The sequence below is a fragment of the Miniopterus schreibersii genome (assembly GCF_964146895.1).
Source record: "Miniopterus schreibersii genome assembly, chromosome: 9".
NCBI classification, from domain to species: domain Eukaryota; kingdom Metazoa; phylum Chordata; class Mammalia; order Chiroptera; family Miniopteridae; genus Miniopterus; species Miniopterus schreibersii.
Genome location: NC_138118.1, coordinates 65,329,357 through 65,344,014, shown reverse-complemented (window position 1 = coordinate 65,344,014; position 14,658 = coordinate 65,329,357). Strand labels below are relative to the sequence as shown.

The 14,658-nt window shown below is 39.1% G+C and overlaps 1 protein-coding gene across 1 annotated transcript in view; it reads left to right on the top strand.

The window, feature by feature from the left end:
- The window catches only part of THSD7A (thrombospondin type 1 domain containing 7A), a 309,979-nt gene that overhangs the window by 145,508 nt on the left and 149,813 nt on the right, over positions 1-14,658 (top strand). Inside the window, exons 3-4 of the mRNA XM_081147876.1 lie at positions 11,113-11,361; positions 13,944-14,125. Coding sequence (XP_081004002.1) covers positions 11,113-11,361; positions 13,944-14,125 — 431 coding nt within the window. The remainder of the gene's footprint in view (positions 1-11,112; positions 11,362-13,943; positions 14,126-14,658) is intronic.

Sequence of the window (14,658 nt, the reverse complement as noted above, 5' to 3'; positions counted from 1 at the left end):
ATCAATGATTATGGTTGTTAATATTAATGAAATTGATCAACAGTATTTATTACCTTGTAAACATTTAATGTACAGTCATTATTTTTTCAGATGATATAACAAGTGATGTAACAAGTCTCCTGCCTGAATACACAGTTATCCATTAATATTAGAGTGAATCTACTGTGGAGAGTGGCCTTATTAATCAGTTATCATAGAATATGAAGCACAATAAAGTAACAGATTGTAATCAATCCTCCCACCCCAAAATGAAAATCTATATATTTAAACGTGCCATTTGCATATATTTAATGCATTATCTTTCTCCTCTAAAATAGAAATTGGATTCATTTCTTTTATTGCACATGAAATGCTGATTTAGGTAGGTCTTCTCTAACACTGGAAACAGACTGCAATAAAAGAAAAGTGTGTTTTAACTGATAAATACCTTTCCAGGTTCTCATTGTTTTGACAACTGTGTACTACTGAGGTTGAAACCTGAGTTTCTTTCATATCTGTGGGTATTAGTCTATATCCGACTTCATAACCTGGAACCCTCTATGTATTATACGATGTCAAATCGGTATTTAAGCAGGGAGTCTGCCCTCTTTATTAATCTCCCTTAAGCATCCCCTTCTATGTAGCTTTGTAATTCAACAAAAGAGATTTCTAATGAAATTTAGTTTTCATTAAAGAGAAATAACTTTGAGATGTATATTAGAACATTGTGAAAAAAGTGATGAGAAAATAATATAGCCGATCACGGGCAGTTTTTCATTTAGTTGAACAAATATTCTAGCAGGAATTCCCATATAGCTGTAATGACTTTTCATTTTTCCTGTTTATTGCAGTTTATCTAAAGATGTTATTTTCAAGTCCTATTTCCGACTGTCTCGGTTTCTTCCCTGAGCCTTTTGAAGCCCTTGAGAATGCATTATGGAATGGCAAATAGAATTTTCGTCTTTTAAATGATTAAGCTTTCCTACTTCTCTCAGTGTAGAAAGAACTAAGCAAGCTGCTCTTCATCCTAGAGACTGCATATTTCAAGAGTTTATTAAAGAGTTTTTGATTAGTGGATGGGATATTTTAAACTACTGTTTCTCAAGAACTCTTTATGCCTTTCAATTGAAAGCCTCTTCTACAGTTTTATTACTCATAAAATACCCTTTACTATCTTCACCTGCTACACTGACAATGATTTCTTCCCCTTGGGTTGTCTACATCATGTAATTTATCAGTTGAGTGTATGTTTTCTATGCCTTGCCCAGTACTGAGTAGAAGTAAACAAATGAATAAATATGATAAGGCTGCAAGATTGGAGGAAGCATAAAGTCCAATAGGGGAGAAATAGCATCTCACATGCAGAAATTAGAGATAAGTAAGAGACAATAAATAATCAAGTGTTCCCCTCTATGTCCAAGGAGATAAAAGTTTAGGTTAAGGGAGAGTTTAGGTGGCTTCCGAGAAGAAAGTTAATACTGAAAGTTAGATTCAGATTTTTACGTTTGTTTGTCTGGTCTTTGCCATAATCTTCATACCTAACATTTGTAGGAATTAACAATTTTCAAGCAGTTTTTATGTCAGTTACTCACATTATTCTCACAACTATGTTATAAAATAGAAAAAAATGCAAAACAAATGCTGTCCCTAATTTGAAGATTTGGAGAGATCAGTGATGTGCTCAAGGTCATGTTACAAAGGAAAGGACATCTATGCATGTCTTTTCACTCATTGGCTCCTAATATGTTTTAAGAAAACAAATTAAGTAAGCTTCTCTGGATGAACTAGGGGTGAAAGTCTAAGAGGACCTCTCACTAAAGCCCCTATAGCCTCCCCCGCCGAAGGCCACACTACCCTATCCAGTGGATTTTTACCTAGATCCTGCTTCAATTCTTCTAGACCTTGTCTCCTTTTAGGCAGCTCTTTACATGTTGGGCAGCAATAATATCGAGGAACCTTTCCCCATGTGAAGCAGAATTTCTACCCCATTTACGTTTTACCTGCTCTGAACAAGTGCACCCCTCTTTGTCAGTCCTGATGATCCATTGTTCTTAGGGACCAGCTCTGCCTCTTTTGTCACAGGGATTGCTGTTAAAGTAAGTCTCTTCAATTCTGGCTGTGCCATTGGCTAATATGAATTCAACATTTTAAATTTCCCCTGTTGAACTTGATGTTCAATAGCTATATCATGGGCTTGAGCAGATCTTTGAAAGATTAAGATAGCCAAAGGGAATGAGAGAGGGCCGGAGGCTGTCAGGACAGAAAGGATGCAGTCAGCGCGCCCTATTCCCATTTCCCTGAGAAGACAGTAGGTGTGGTGTGAAGGGCCTTGGAGGCTAGGAGGACGGGTTTCAACTGGACCACGTTGACTCAGCCAGCCACTGTGGGTTCTCGAGCAGGTGACACATTAGACAAAGGAAATGTGTCAGAAAGGTTATTCCGACAGGGCAGTGTGCGGTGGTGTGTACAGGGGCAGATTAGGGGCCATTTATCCTCTTACTGCTGTCGCAAAACAAAGACTGCGTCGCTCAGGACCATACGAGTAGAAACGGAGACCAGAGGATGACTTGAAAAGATGCCCTGTGTAAGGATTTGTGATGACTTGTAGCTAAACTGGCACGGGAGGGAGCTGACAATGAAGAATCGAGAGGAATGGGAAAGATACGCAGCAAGTCAGTTTGAATTTGGTTTGGGAACTATTATATTTGAGATAAACAGAAATATGTTCATGGTTATTTTGGTTAAAGTCATGGTTACAGATGTTCAGCTAAGAGTTGAAAGTTCAGAGAAAAGAAGAAGACCAGGATAACATCCTCCAATTGGTGATCAAAAGCAGGATAAGGTGGGATTATTTTAGAACCACTGCCTTGTATTTCTTACATCTTTATGAATTATGGATTATAATTTACGCTTAGGGTCTATACTAATTTCAGTGGAGTAATCACTGCAACCTCCAGATTATCCATCAAGCCAATGGGGAATTGGCCAGATTAGGTGAATGTTAGTGGAGCCCAATACTCCAGTCAATATAGAAATGAGTTTCCAGTCATTATCACTGCCCCAAAGTTTTCTTGCTTTTAACTTATATCCCTTAACTTGGATATATTAGACATGATTTCTCTCTCTCTCTTTCATTTGTCATAGAAGTTATGATAGTCAATATTTGAGTTGATTCATGGTAATTTTCCTTTTAAATAACTAATATGTGATATTATGGTTTATAATAAAAGTATATATTTGGTCATTCAGCTTCCCCAAACCACTGGAGTTTCCTAAGTGTTGAGGTGATAAAGGTGTATTTTATTATGTTAATGAGGTGATTTTTGGAGAGCATCTAAGGATGGGGCTGGTTGCTAGTGGTGCCAACCACTGACTAGAAGGTTAGAACCTCAAGCCCTTCTCCCCAACCTTCAGGGAGGGGAGAGGGGCTGAAGGTTGAATCAGTCACCAGTGGCCAATGATTTAATCAATCATGCCCATGTCATAAAGCCTCCATAAAAGCCCAAAAGGTCTGGGTTTAGAGAGCTTCTGGGTTGGTGAACACGTGGAGGTGCTGGGGGAGTGGAGCATCTGGAGAGGGCATGGAAGCTCCACACCCCTTCTTACATACCTTGCCCTGTGCATCTTCCATTTGGCTGTTCCTGAGTTATTTTCTTTTATAATAAACTGGTGATTTAATAGGTAAAATGTTTCCCTGAGTTCTGTGAGCTGCTCTAGTAAATTAACGGAACCCAAGGGGAGGGTAGTGAGAACCTTTGATTTATAGGTCAGAAGCACAGGTAACAACCTGGGCTGGCAGCTGGCATCTGAAGTGTGGGGAGGTCCGTCTGATGGGACTGAACACTTAACCTGTGGCACCTGATGCTCTCGGTAGATAGTGTCAGAATCAAGTTGAATTCTGGGACAACTTGCAGTTGTCCAACAATTGCTTGTTGGTGCTGGGACACCTCCCCCACCTCAACACACACACACACACACACACACACATTGAAATTGGGTGCAGAACCCAAAATAATACCTAAAATATCCCTGTAGTTATGTTTAACCTCTCTTTTTGTTTAGTTGGAGTTTTAAAAACAGAGGCAAAAAATCCTTAATGCTAAAGAATGCCTTTGATGAAAAGAATTGTCAAAATGATTCATGCCACGTAACACCGTTAACACCATTTTGGAAGTCTGGTAGGTAGTTTTTACCCCGTCTCAGAAAGCTCTCTGGAGTTTTCACTTGGGGCGGCTTTGGGATTGTGCCATGAATCGCCTTTACGGTCCATGGCCTGAACAGCATGGGTGATAAGGGAACAGCTGCATGTAAGCATTTGCTGTGTGAAAGGATAGGAAATGTACGTACTGGCCCTTCCAGGGAGGCCTCACTGCTGTAACTGTTTATCCCATTACTAAGTCCGTGCCGTGCTGATAGCCTCACATTCAGCTGTTGACCAGCAGCGTGGCCCTCAGCCTTAATAGGCAGCATATGATCACTCCAGCTGGCAGGTGACACCATTTGGCAATGTTCCCCAGCAGCTCGACAAAAGATTTTCAACTATCAAAGCAAGGGGAAAGACCTCTGCCTTTTTTTTTTTTTTAAGTGATTTGACTGTGCATGCATTTTGCTTCCAAAAGAATTATTGCTTCTAACTTGCTGAATTCTGTGGGGGGAAAAAAGGGCCCACTTAGAGAATGAAATGAACTCAAAAATATTATAAACTGTTCATTCACATTGATAAATGGTAAATTATAGGAAATTTAATTTTATGTTTAAAACAGAATGCACCTTGAACATAGTTAAAGCTGGGAAAAGTTTTCTATCTGAAAACACAAGCCAATAAGTTATTAGATTGGTTGGGGTATGAAAACTTAAGAGTCTTGAATTTTATTGGAGAAAGGGACTTTAGTGCTCTTTTAGGAAAATGTAATTTCCCCATGTAGAAAAGCTATGGGGCAGAGTAATCTCGACCTGATCAGTCTTGCAACGCAAGAGTGTCAGTTTAGGAAAGTCTTGGGTCTCTTGACTATGAGCACAGAATTCATTGTTTTCTAACTTGCTACAAACTGGGGACTCACAAAAACTGGGCAATCTTCTGGTTCCATTCACTTTTTTCATTGAAAAAGCAAACTGATCAGTAGGAAAAAAATGTATCTGAGCATTATATTCTTGTATTAATCTCTGAATATAATTTTAAAATTAAATCTGTTTATATGTAAGCATAAGATATGGGACCATAGAAATGATGGTCAGTTTGCTGATGGCTCTCAGTCCTGTATCAGTATATCAGTCCCATATCAGTATATGCAAAAAATGCCTCTACCTTGAGAAGCATGCCATTTTTCCCCCTGAAATAGTCAATAGAGTAATAGTAATACTTGATCTGTGGTTTAAGCCCATTACCCTTATATTTTGCTGTCCAGAATTAAGACAACCACTCTCATTCTTGGAATAAGCTACCTAATAGAATAAAATGTGTGACCACACTGTCATAACAGAGTATACACAAACCTACAAATATATTTGCTTTATATAAACAAAGTTAAAATTTAATCTACTCTGAACACCAAATCGTGTTTGTTTGTATTATAAAATTTGGAGGTGCTTGTTGATATTATGAAAAGATTTAGGGTACTACCCTCTATATAAAATATCTTCCTGTAACATGAATAATATTATTGAATTTATTTGTACTTTTACAGAAAGAAAACATGTTTTTTAACTCAATAAGAACATTACAAGTGCTTATTATAGACTTAATCCTACAGGAACTAAAAAAGACATATTGCTAAGGATCCTGTTTTAGGTAATATGTTCTTAAGTGCCAGAATGACTTGTATTTATGAAAAGTCACATGAGCTCATCACAGTCTGTAGGCCTCATGAAGAAGTTAGGAATTGAGCTCGGTTTGGGGGGACCACAGGTTAGCTGGCTCATGAATCATTCAGTACCACCAGGGTGGTGCTTCTCAAGCTACCTGTGAAAAAGGATCAGATTTTGGTTGCTGATTTTTATTTTTGTTTTGTTTGATTTCCTGCATATCCAACAACATGGTCCTACTGTGTATGTGTAGCATGTAGCTCATGCCACACGTCTCTCACCATGGAATTCAACATGAACAAAACTGGCGTATACAGTGTTCATTGTATTTTGTCCACTGGCCATGCGCTTCAGTGTTGCAGACTTCAAATTACTGTAAAAATGCCTCAGTCCTTATTTTCGGTTCTGTGCTTAGCTCATTTTACACCCCTCACCAGCAGCTGCACTCACCCGTGGACCACATTTTGACTAGCGCTGCTCTAGTGGGACTTCCAGCACTGCAAAGGCACAAAACTATAACATACATCAAAGCATGCAAAGTTGCTTGCAGCCGGGTTTCTGGATGTGATTTAGACTCCAACAATGTGTTAGATCTCGGCTTGGATTCTAAACTGAGATCAGTAGGAAGAGGCAGAAGTACCCATTTCACAGGGAAGTTAGTGCCAGAAGTGCGGTTTCCTGTAGCCACATTTGTGGATCAGAGCAATGGTGATGTGATTCTGAGGCTGGAAGCTGGAGGCTTGGCTTAGAAGCCTTTTCCTCCAGCATATTCAATTATCATATAAACCACCTAATATCTGATAATAAATCCCATTTTGTGTGATTCAGTCAGTTCCTGTTGTCTGAAATAATGCTACACTAATAAAGATTCAGTTGCTAACTGTAATTATTGGGTGACTTCATATTTTGGGACTGCTTAATTGTTAACTCTAGACCAGAGTTCTCAAACTTTATTGTGCATATGGATCACCAGGAATGTTAAAATACTGATTCTGATTCAGTGGTGTAGCCTAGGGATCTGAGATTTTATGTGTCTATCAAGCTTCTAGTTAATTGTGATGGTGTTGGTTCACAGACCAACCACCAAGCACAGCTCAGGCCTTTGACTTCCCAAAGGGTCATGCTCTCCTGAAAATCATAATGAACCAGAATATAAGCTCTAAGCCCGATAGTGTCAACTTTTTGCATGGCCAGAATAAAGCAAAGAATGGTTAGAGGATGGCAGCTGAATAATTTAGCAACCATGGATGATTTGGTGAACTTATTTAGTCTCACTAACAATAAAAAAAAATGAAGTTAATAAATATCACAGTGCTCACGGGTCTACCGAGGTTCACTGTAAGGCCATGTGTGAATTATGCAGGCCTAGAATGAGCCCCAGTGTGTGAGCGCTCAGCTACTCCTGTGGCCTTAGCTTTCAACTCTGATATATTCATGATTCCTAAAAGGATAGAAGTCATCCAGAACTTTATTAAACCCTGACTCTTCATTCTGGATCTACCTATTGGGCATTTCTCTCTCCTGGATATGTCCTGGATATGTCCATATCAAATCAAGACATTAATGTTCAACTCATTTATCGACTGCTAAAAACTTGCTTCTGATCTTGCATTCTCTGTTTCAAAGAATTGCAGTGCTGCTCACGAGATCACCAAAGCTTGAGTCTTGCAAGTTTTTAAATGACTCCTTCCTCTCTTTTAACCCTTTCAACTCTCCATCAGGTTGTATAGTTTCTAAGTTTGTAACTCCTTTTCATTTCTACCACCACTGCCTTTGTTGACACCTTCATAAACCTCCCAAGCAGAAAGATCTAGTTAGAATCCTAGTCCTGCTGTTTTCTAAACTTGGGTGAGACCTTTAGATTCTATTTCCTTATCTTAAAAAAGAACCACAAACAAACAACTGTGGATCTTCACCTTACAGACTAGTTTTGAGGAGTACATGAGATATTCTTGGTAGAATAATACGGTGCACGGCTCATATTAGACAATCAGTGAGGATAAACCTCATGTTTATGATCATATCTCACTCGGCTCGACCAATGTCTAGCACATAGTAAACACTCAGTATATTTTACTATAAATATTAATGTTATCATCATCGTTATAGTCTCCTTGCCTCCAATCTGTACCCTGATAGTCTGTCCTCCAGCTCACCATCAGAATCTACATAAAATACAAATATCATCCCTTTCTGCTCCCACTCTGTCAGTGGTGTTCTTGCCCACAAGAGGTGCTTCTCTAGATCTATATAATTGTCCTGGATCTAACTTAGGCTTCAGTTCCACTCTTAATTACTGCCGCTCAGCACAAACTCCTTACATTGAAGCCAAAGAAAAGTCTATATTTCCCCCTGAAAATCATAATGAACCAGAATATATAGTTCCCCTAAACTCTATAAGTGTCAACTTTTTGCATGGCCAGAATAAAGGAAAGAATGGTTTAGAGGATGGCAGCTGAATAATTTAGCAACAACCCACAAACAAAAGGCTATTTTCTTTCATATCTCTGTTAATTACCTTTATCACAGTCTGAAAGGTTCTAATACATTATTTAAAATCCACTATAGTAACGTACTAATTCATATAACCTTCTGTGCCTCCCCAAGCAGAATTATATGCTTCCAACTTAATTACTGTAATCTTGTCTTTCTACGTCTAAAGTAGAGTTACCTAATACTCATTTGTTGAAATAATGGTTGGGCTATTGAAAAATTACAGGAGAGACAAACTAGATAGAGAGAGAGATGATAGAAAGAAAGATGATGATAGATGATGATAGATAGATAGATAGATGACAGAAAATATATGTCAATACATTAAAAACTATATAATGATATCATGTAATACTGTTCTCATGTTTGTGCTACTGATGTCTTGTATGTAGGACATGTATTGAAAATTGTAACATTTATCAGGAAAATGTATTTGTTTTGGCTTTTCCATAATTCCTAATTCCTCTTTAGGACAAGCTGTACATCTGTACAAACCCTGGCCTGTGAAACAGTGGTGCTAGTTGATTCACAGTGTGCCAGTAATTTTGACATCAGTCTCAGTTAAAGCATTTGCTCTAACAAACTGAGATTTATAGTCAGTTTAAACAGTGAGAAGAAGTAGGGCGGACTGGTAAAGAACATGGACTCTGGTTTTAGAAAATCTGAGTTCGATTTCCAGTCCACAGCAGACTAGCTGTGTGATCTTGAACACATTCCAAAACTTTTTGGAGACTCCTTCCCTATAAAATGGAAATAATAACAGTACCCACATAAAAGGATTGTTGCAAGTATTAAATGACATAATATGAGTTAAGTTTTGAATGTAGGATGCACAAATTTTCAGATACGCAAGACTCACAGACTACCGTAGCCCACATTTGGCATCAGTCCGCTTAGAAGGATATAGAACAGGAACCAGAATTTGTTATCATTGAAGCATCAGAAATTCCTCATCTGGAAATTCTAGAAATCCATGCAACACAGCTCAGAGGGAAAAAGATAAGTTAAATGTTGGGAAGGCCCAAGAGCTGCCTTGGCTTAAAAGTCTCATGCCCACAGGTGCTGAGCCTGCAAGGTCCCCACAAAAACAAGCCCTGTTCTAAGAGTTGCCACGTTTACTTGCCGGTTCTAAGGCAGCCCCAAGCTGTGGCTGCTTATCAGATATTTATAGGAATTTCCCCAATACAGATGGAATTTATCCAAAGGAGTCATTTTATCATAAATATTATGACCTAGTAGCATAGCTGACACCCCACCTTTGACCAGGTTGCCAGGATAACTGTAACTGGAGGCAGCTAACTGATGGTCACCTTCTTTATAAAAGTTTAAAATGGATTGTTAATTCTCTGCCTGTACATACATGAACTTAATAAGAATTATATAGAAAATAATATATACATACATGTATGAAGACAGTCTCATGAAAGACAGGACATGAATCTAAGAGGAAATTAAACGGGGAGAGTTCTGGAAGAGAAGAGTTACAGAGGTTATCATTTAGACATTATTTTGCATGATTTTCATGAATAAACTCACAGGTATGAGTGAAAACTTCCTCATCACAGAAAAAGCTTTGCTGTATGGTTAGGACTGTACCTAATGCACATTAATTCTCAATACATGATATTTAAGTAAAAATGGGATTTTGGTCCTCTCTGTGGTTATTAAAAAAACAAACGGAGAGCTGACTCACAGGCCCTTTGACCGCCATTCGCACGTGATCTTACTTATGGGACCTCTCTACTCAGACAAATGACTTCGATGCTGTGAGCTCTGTCTCTAAGAGTGCAATTTTTGTATACATGCCAATAGAATTAAGAAGATTGAATGTGAGTTGGTACATTAAAATGGACCTGCCTGTGTATGGTTGATTAGCATAGTTAAATATAGCACCTGAATGACAAACAGAACTATCTGTGCCTTCTCCCATTGGAACAAATGGCTCTGGCATGGCGTCTGTCTGTCTGTGTCTTGTAAACATGCGCTATTGGCTATTGAGAATGGGCAAGAGTTCATCTAAGAACCAACACAAGGCTATTTAAGTCCAGGAGTCTCCTCAAAGTGCACATGCCCTTAGTCACGGACATCCATAACATCATCTTCATCTTCATATATAGACATTACAATTTAAAATCCAAATTCTCTGTAATTCAAGAAGACATAGATAAGAGTTTGAACAATAAATACTTTACTGATAAATATCAGAGATGTATTTAGAGGATGTATCTATAGTAATATAGATATAAGTAGACTTCTATTTTTAATGCTTATGATGTATTTAAGATATCCATACGTATACTGTGTATTAAAGTGTGAACTGGAAAAGTTGATAGATTTGAATAAACATACATTATAATTGTAAGTGACAACTAACATTTCAAATGATATTAAAAATGTTAAGCATACATTAAATGACTTTTTCTATTTAAAAAAATATTGTATTAAGTTAGCCGAACATGTTGATTTAAATCACTAAACAGAATGGAAATTACCCCATGTTAACAGCTCTTGGTTTCTCATTTTCTAAATTAAAACAAATCTGGAACGAGTGAAATGAACAACATGGTAAACTTAGTTTTTAGCCAAGTCTGCTTAGTCCCTTTATTTTCTATTTCCCATGAACGGTTTAACAACTCTTACAAAATAGGAGGAAATGCAAATGTTAGGTTTGAGTCTAACTGTTTTTACACATCATAAATGTTGATGTATTTTCAATGAAATTAGAATTTCACCTCCAAATAGAAATAAAAATGTCCAGGCTGATTTCACTGTGGAGTGCAGAAGACAAAGTTCATAACTGCCTGTGTGTGTGATGAGAATATCAATGCTTTTTTGCAGATTTTGCCAGCAGGAGAAGCTGCCAATGACCTTCCAGTCCTGTGTGATCACTAAAGAGTGCCAGGTGTCGGAGTGGTCAGAATGGAGCCCCTGCTCGAAAACATGCCACGATGCGGCGTCCCCTAAAGGCACCCGTGTAAGGTCGCGGATCATCAGGCAGTTTCCTATTGGCAGCGACCAAGAGTGTCCAGAACTTGAGGAAACAGAGCCCTGTGTGTCTCCAGGCGAGGCAGCTGCCCCCTGTGCCACGTGAGTAAATAGGGCTGGAGCCTCTCTGCCCTGTCTACCCAAATTGCTTGTCTGTTCAGCTATTTCCTCTGAATAGTAGGGTGAGAAATAGTGATTCTTACAAATTCTAAGTGGAAAAATAAAATATTTCTTTGCAAATGCTATCCTAAAAAAATGGTTTTACCCAATAAAAGTGTCTTTAACAGCTATATTTCCAAATCTCCATGAAGGCTAGATTTTTAGCGACAGTTCTCTGTTTATATACTTTCTATAATAGGTGTTGTTAGCACACTTTTTCTGTAATGGGGAAGAGTGCAAAGGCATCAGGCTTTACGAGCTACATAGATTCAGCTCTACCGTTGGAACTATAGACGACACGTGAACAGTGAGCGATCACATATCAAAATAGGAGATGGGTTGGATCGGGTTGTCGGGCCATGCTTTGCCAACCCCATTCTATAAGGTAAATTATACTTTCAAAATATAGGTTTCTATTGTTTATTGAGCAAGTCCTATTAAAATTCACTACTGTGTATAACAAATCTTATTAAATAGAATAAACCACTACATCAAAATAAGATGTTAAGCTCCTTGAGGACAAAATTGTGCCTGTTCACTTTTTTTTTTTAATGAGAAGCATGTATCACAGTAAGTGTCCAATAAATGTCCATTGAATTCAGATAAATAAGACAAATTCTGAAATATTTGGCAGTATAGCCGTATCCTTTTTGTCCTTAAAAATATGATTTCCAAGGTATCACTGGGAATTATCTTCGCTCAGCTTAGTCTGCACGTAGACTATTTAGAATATTTGTAAGAACAGCTTTGCGAATCTTAGTTTCTCAGCAGATCTACACAAGCTTCATTAGGCGCTTCTCTGGAATAGCCCAGACCCTTGAGGAACATGCGTACAGCTCAGAAACTCGCACCCCTGCCCCTGATAGTAACAGCAGTGCGGAGACAGGGGTGACTTATTCACGCGACCCTCGGGCCTGCAGCGCGGTGGAGCCCCCTCCTCCCGTGCAACAAGCGCCTGGAGCCCGGAGAGCTTCCCTCCCGGCCCCCCGCCGGTCCCACTGACTCGCGTGCTCCCCTGCACACCCCAGGCTCGGGGAACCGGCCGGACCTCCAATCGGAGTGTCTGTCGCCTGACTTTCTTCTCTCTTTCTGTCTCCAGCTAGGCGTCTTATTCTTTCTCCCCTCAGATACTCAAGCACCGTTAATGAAATAAATACACAGTCTGAGTCTCCTTCTCCCCGTTTTGGGAGACCAGCATTTTCAGAATGTGTAACCAATTTACGTTATTGCAAAATGATTCCTTTCACAGGACCCCTTAGGACGACCTAAATTGAGGCTGCATTCTACAGAAATGTAAAGTGTTCATTTTAACTCCCCTAATGAATGACTTGTTTGGTTTTTACTTTCCTTGCCCGCCCCCACCTGCCGCCTGCCACACTTTGCCCAAGGCATCAATGATCCATGCTTTTAGCATTAACCTGAATGCTCTACTTTCTGTATAAACATGTGTCAAGAGTCTTATTACCTGATGCCCCCCGCCTGCACCTCTGTTAAGCCACGAACCCCCATTTATAAAAATGAGAAAGGGGCACGAAAGTCAGCTTTACTGTCATGAGACTTTACCGTTAACAAAGCAGAGCATCTAGATCTGAGAGCCCATTTAATCTTTCCATCTAATTGAGATGAACATTAGCACATCCATTTGTACCTATGCTGGCTGTTAATCTGATTAGTAAAGAAGCATCTTGGTTAAAGTGACACAAAGTGTCACATGAGCCATTTTCTCTGTGCTTTTAGAATATCCATTTTCCTTGAGGTGGAGAAATGCCATCACCTGCTATCTTCAGTGGCATCGGGAAATGGTTCCCTGTCTCCTTAGAGCACGTGTGGGGCTGATAAGCTCCCAACGTTTCTTCCACATCATGATCTTGATTGGAGCTTTCGTTTAGAATCACAGATCGTCTTTCCCGTGTCCCACTGATGAGAAACGTCAGCTCTTTTCCTCATTTATCAACACCCATCAGGGATGCTCAGTGCTACAGAAAAACACTCATCCTTGACAATGAAGAGAAAACTCTACATTGTTAATGTTATATTTTTTATCCTAAAACACAGTCATAATTTTGATCTAGGGCAAAGAAGCAATTTTCATGCATTTCATTAAAGGCAAAACAAGCATTTGGGTTGGTCATCACTTGCAGTGTTTCCTGTTCTCAAATTCAGTCCTTCGTCTGTAAGTACAGAGAAAGGGCAAGCCTGAGTTCAGCTTCACTGAACATAAAAATCTCATATTTTCAGCATTAGCCTCTCTTTTAATAAAATATTTATAAGCAACTTCTAGCAATTGCAATTAAAACAGGATTGTCCTAAATGTAGCTCCTTCTTAAATGGAGCACTGCAGAGGAGAAAGGAGAAGAGTGAATCTGAATGCGCACCATACATGTGATAGTTAGTCTATGATGGATGCTGGAGGAAAGTGGTTTTTAGATTAAGTTTTTAAGAAAGAAAAAAAAAAAAATGAGAAGAGCAGAGCCCAGCTTTCTTCAATGAGCACGGTTGCCGCTGATGGCGTTTTCTTCACTCAGGTACGGCTGGAGAACCACGGAGTGGACCGAGTGCCGCGTGGACCCTCTGCTCAGCCAGCAGGACAGGAGACGGGGCAACCAGACGGCCCTGTGCGGAGGAGGGGTCCAGACGCGAGAGGCCTACTGCGTGCAGACCAATGAGAACCTCCTCTCACCCTTGAACTCCCACAAGGACAAAGAAGGTAAACTTTGTTTTCTTCTCAAGAATCACACATGGACACCAGGCGTGGGCTGCTGCAGGGTATATAACAGGCCATCAGGGGCACAAGTAGCCACATTTCTGTTCACATCACGGTCGCTACTCACTGGGGTGAACAGTCATCCAAATTTGGGTTGTAAAAATTTAATTCAATTCCATCTTTGGTCAGTTCTGATTTACTGGCAGGTCCCTCATTAAATTTTCTAACTTCAGGCTCTTGAGTGAAAAGTTAGCAGAAGTAATTAATTATAAAAATAGAATAAAAACTCATTTTGTAAGTATATGCAAAGAAGTCTATATTCTAAAGCCCAAATTTTCTTTTCTTTGTATAAGAAGTAAAGCTTGCTTATAAAAACCACCTTCCTTTCGCTATTTATAATGTGGTTGAAAAATATGTTAATTGTAGAATTGACTGAAAATTTCTATTTGAGTTTAAATGACATAAATACAGAATAAATACAAGCTACAGTAAGTTAATTAATTTTAAAAACAAAACAAAAACCCTTTAACCCGAAG